The 4,627-nt window shown below is 58.8% G+C and overlaps 1 protein-coding gene across 7 annotated transcripts in view; it reads left to right on the plus strand.

Moving 5' to 3' along the window:
- The window catches only part of TBC1D9B (TBC1 domain family member 9B), a gene marked incomplete at its 5' end in the record, with an annotated part of 30,704 nt that overhangs the window by 4,106 nt on the left and 21,971 nt on the right, over positions 1–4,627 (plus strand). For all 7 annotated transcript variants that reach the window (XM_014587467.1, XM_014587468.1, XM_014587470.1 and 4 more), the window contains 1 exon segment: positions 671–789. In XM_014587467.1, coding sequence (XP_014442953.1) covers positions 671–789 — 119 coding nt within the window.

Raw genomic sequence — 4,627 nt, forward strand, 5'->3', positions numbered from 1 at the left:
CGCTCTTCCTCGCCACCGGGTCTGCAGCATCAGCACTCGAACTCTCTGGAAAGCACTCGAGCCCTCGTAGAGCCTGGCTGAGTCTGGTTAGCACGTGTACATGGAAGACTGCACTAGCCCCCCGCCTCGCAGAGGGGTGCATGGGCTGTCGCTCAGCGTTGGGTCGGGAGGCCGACCTCCCCCTGGACCGCAGCTCTGCTTACTCCAGGCTTGCTCCTGCTTGGTCTGGCTTGCTCCAGGCCCACGTGCCACTCCTGATCAGACACGTCCACGAAGCTTAAGGAAGCAGCCGAATGTCTAGCCCCTTGGATCTCAGAGAATGGTTTCCCTTTTTTTAAAAAAAAAAAAAAAAAAAGAGAGATTTTTGCTATAGGGCACATGCACTTGCCAGAGAGACAGAGACAGGCAGAAAGCGAGAAATCACCCTGAGGGGATGGCCAGGCCGCAGCCCCTTCTCGTGCATTCTCCTCTTGGGATTTTGGGCGCACATGCACATGCCCCCGGCGTGAATTTTCAGCTGCTGGGTCCAGGATTCAAACTGCGGCCGACTGTGTGGGTGTCCAGACGTGACTGGCAGCCACCCCCTGGGCCCAGGTTTCCTGCCTGAACGCCTGAGTTCGTGCCCGAGGCCTGGCCGTTCTGACCGCTCTTACGTCGCCCGCCCCTCCAGGCTCTTCCCGCAGAGAGATCACGGAGCACTGGGAGTGGCTGGAGAACAACTTGCTGCAGACACTTTCGGTCTTCGACAGCGAGGAGGACGTCACCACCTTCGTCAAGGGCAAGATACACGTAAGCCCCTGTCGCACGCCCAGCCCCTCCCCGCACAGCAGGGCCTGCCCCCCCCCGCAGAGCCCCAGCCCCCCCCCGCACAGCGGGGCTTGCCCCCCCCCGCAGCACTGGCAGCACAGTGTCCGCTCTTGTGCTCTGGGCGTCGGGAGGGCCGTGGGCTCATTAGCCATGCAGGCCCCTCCGCAGCCTGGCCAGCCCCAGCTCCGTGGGCTCTCCTTGCAAAGTGCCGCTGTGCCGGTGCCCGGGCTACCAGAGGAACGCGGAGTGCCAGGCTGCGTGAGCTGTGCAGCCACTGTACAGCCACAGTTGGAAGGCTCACGCCCGTCACCCGCGAGTCTGTGCCCTGGGGTGACCAGACGAGACACGGGATGGCACCTGCGTCAGCTCCTCCCCGCAGTGCTGTTAGCAGGAAGGCTGGCCACAGCCTGGGGCTCGTGGCGAGTGGGAGGGCCGCGGTCTGTCCCTGCAGAGTGAGGCGAGGGTGTACGAGCCCTGCTGTGCCCAGTGCCTGTACATGCCAGGGCACCTGTTAAGTCATAGGCGTGCCTGGCGGGGTGCTCCGCGGCCACCCGGTCACGCCATGAGGGTCCCTGGGGCCAGTTAGTACCATCGGGTGTTTATCTGCATGGACTGTGTCCTCCAGGTGGCGCTGCTCCCTGCCCTAAGGCAGGTTCCTGGCAGGCCCCTCCTGGCCTCGGGGGTTGGTCGTACAGGACTTCCCAGCCTGGTGGAGTGGAGTGTCTGCGGGGCTCCAGGCGGGACCTCTGCCACCTGCTGCCCAGGAAAACAGGTGGAGGAGGGAGAGGGCCTTCGCTCTCCTGCCAAGCACACCAAGGGGTGACAAGTTCTCTCTGCTGCCACCGAGAGATGTGAAATCCACCTGGGCAGGGAAGGTCAGGGTCCAAGTCTACAGGGAGAGGGGGTGGTCGGGCTAAAGGAGATGGGGGAGACTTCGCAGGGTGCAGCAGCTCAGTGAGGAGCCCCAGCAGAGGCCGGTGAGGCTCTGGAGACTGAAGGGGGGGAGGCACATCGCAGCTGGAGGGTCCACATGGGTGCTGAAGGACTGACTGCCACACACAGTGCACGAGCCCGGAGGTGGTTCCGAGGTCAAGGAGGAGGGCTGTCAAGCCTGGGTGAAACCCATTAAAATGCCAGACGCAGGTTCAGGACGGCCATCAGTTTACATGAAGCCAAGCCAGAATGGAGCCAAGCTGTTGTCCTTATTCCAGAAATGTGACTGCTGACATTCTCTCAATAAAGTTTTACAGTTTTCTAAAAAAAAAACAAAAGCCAGGTCAGTACCGTCGAAGGCCTCCTGTGGGCCCACGCACACGGCTAAGCAGCAAGACAGGAATGGTCAAGTGACTCGTGGCTCAGAGAAGAGAGACTCCAGAGTGTTCCGCACGGGCCGGCCGGGTCACTGCGGCACGTCGGTCTGTGGGTGTCCCACAGAAAAGGTATCAGGCCTTACACATGGCCCAGCGGTGGCACCTCAGTGAAGCGCGACCCTTGGCAAGGCTGACCCCTGTGGGCGGCTCCTCGCTGGCACTCAGCTCCCTGAGTGAGCCGAGCATGGTGAGCCCGTGGTCCAGGCCGGCCGGGGCACAGCTCCGGGCCCTGGAGGAAATGCTCTCCCTCTCTCACTCCTGGAAGAAATAGAAATTTCTTAAAAATATACATACAGGACCAGCAGTTAGCATAATGGCTATGTCACTGGACTCCCATGTAGTCGACCACCATTCGAGTCCCAGGTCCGGCGGCTTAAACGCACGCTGGGCGCGTGTGCGTGCGTGCCCAAGATCCCGAGAGGAGAATGGAGGAGAAGGGATTGCGGCGTGACCACCCCCCCTGGGGGGTGATTTCTCACTTTCTCTCTCTGTCTGGCGAGCGCACGTGCCCTATAGCAAAAACCTCTTCAAAAAAAGAAAAAACTATATATACATACACCATAATTTAAAGCCTTAAATACTATATAAAGGGCCCAGCCTGTGGCGTGGCTGTTAAGGCAGCTAGATCCCACAGGGCCAGCTGTGCAGTGCAGGTCCCAGGCCCAGTGGCTTAAGAGCACACCAGACAGTGTGCACGTGTGGCTGGGCTCCCCACAAGAGGGAGAGATGGAGGAGAAAGGACGACGCAGGCCCGTGCCCCTTTCTCTTCTCCCTCTTTCTGGCTTTTGTAAGTACATGTGCCCTCGCAGGGGAAGAGTTTATGAGGAGAAAGGGGAAAGTTAATAAGCCAAGTGTCCGATGAGTTCAGGACAGTCTAGGGAAAACAAAAACCAAATTAGCTGGAGAAAAACAATAGGTCAGAGTTATGTCCACTGTGGTGGACAGGTGGACACTGCCATCCGAGGCGGGCACTGCCGGCTGAGGCGGGCACTGCAGAGAGGCCTGGACCAAGAGTTATGCCCACTGTGGTGGACAGGCAGGCGCTGCAGAGAGGCCTGGACCCAGCTCCCCACCAATCTGAACAGGCCAGATGCTATAGCCAGCACCCAGTCCCAATGCACCAATAGGCTGGGGGCAGAGGATTGCAGTTTGCAAAACCTAGTCAAACATACCTGTCTGGGGGCCAGCAGATGGCTTGGTGGTTACATCGCTGGACTCCCACATGGCTGACCATGGTTCAAGTCCCAGACCCAGTGACTTGAAACTCACTTGTGTGTGTGCCTAAGATTCTGGGAGGAGAATGGAGGAACAGGGTCTGCGGCATGGCCATCCACCCTGGAGATGACTTCTCACTTTCCCTCTCACTGTTTCTCTCCAGTGAGCACACACACCCTAAGACTGAAACCTCTAAAAAAAGAAAAGAACTGTCTTAAGCCAGCTGGTGACGTGGTAGTTAAGGCAACTGAATGCTACGGGCTGGCTGGCCGGTTCAAGTCCGAGACCCAGCAACCCGAAATCCCGAGAGGAGAATGGGGGAGGGAAAGGGACGGAGGCGTGGCCGTCCCCCATGGGGGTGACTCTCACTTCCCCTCTGACTCTCGAATGCACATTGCCATTTAGCAAAATGCTTAAGAATCTCTCTGTCCCCTCCTTCTCTGTCTCCCTCTTACTCAAGAACAAACCAGTTCCAAAGAAACTACAGAATGACAAGGAGAAGCCAGGGTCGTGAGCACGAGCTGACCGTGCGAGTGATGCAGGACCGGACAGAGCGAGCGGGGCGGGGCCAGGGACCTGTGGAGCGCTCCAGGTGTTTTAGAGGCTCTGCCTTTGGGCATGTGTGCTTGCTGGAGAGAGGGACAGACAGTGAGAGTGAAAGGAGGAAGTCACCCCTGGGGGACGGCCACACCGCAGTCCCTTCTCCCTTCTCTCCAGACTCTGGCACATGCGTGCACAGACGTGCCTGGCGCGTGTATCAAGCCACTGAGTCTGGGACTCGAAGCGTGTAGTTGTACATGTGGGATCCAGCGCCATCACCCCCACTCCACCTGCTGGTCCTGCCTTTGCATCGTCCATGCAGGTGTTTCTCCAGCCTCCCCTGGTGCGGACTTGGAGCAGCTGGATACAAGGCAGGGCCTACGTGACCAGGAGGACCTGGCCAAGGCCTGGTACAGCTGCAGAGCTGCTTCCTAGAGGAAGGGCGCCAGAGGCAGCTCGAGAGAGAGAGACAGAGACAGAACCTGTTTCAATCACAGCCACAGAGGCCAGCAGGTGGCATGGTGGTTAAGGCAGTGCACTCCCATCTGGCTAACCATGATTTGAGTCCCAGACCCAGTGGCTTAAAAACCACCCCAGGCATGTGTGTGTGCACCCAAAATCCAGAGAGAAGGGATTGCGGGGCCATACCCCCTAGAGGGTGAGTTCTCTCTTTACCTCTCTGTCTCTCTCCTTCT

This window comes from Tupaia chinensis, unplaced genomic scaffold, assembly GCF_000334495.1.
Source record: "Tupaia chinensis unplaced genomic scaffold, TupChi_1.0 Scaffold000214_1, whole genome shotgun sequence".
NCBI lineage: Eukaryota > Metazoa > Chordata > Mammalia > Scandentia > Tupaiidae > Tupaia > Tupaia belangeri.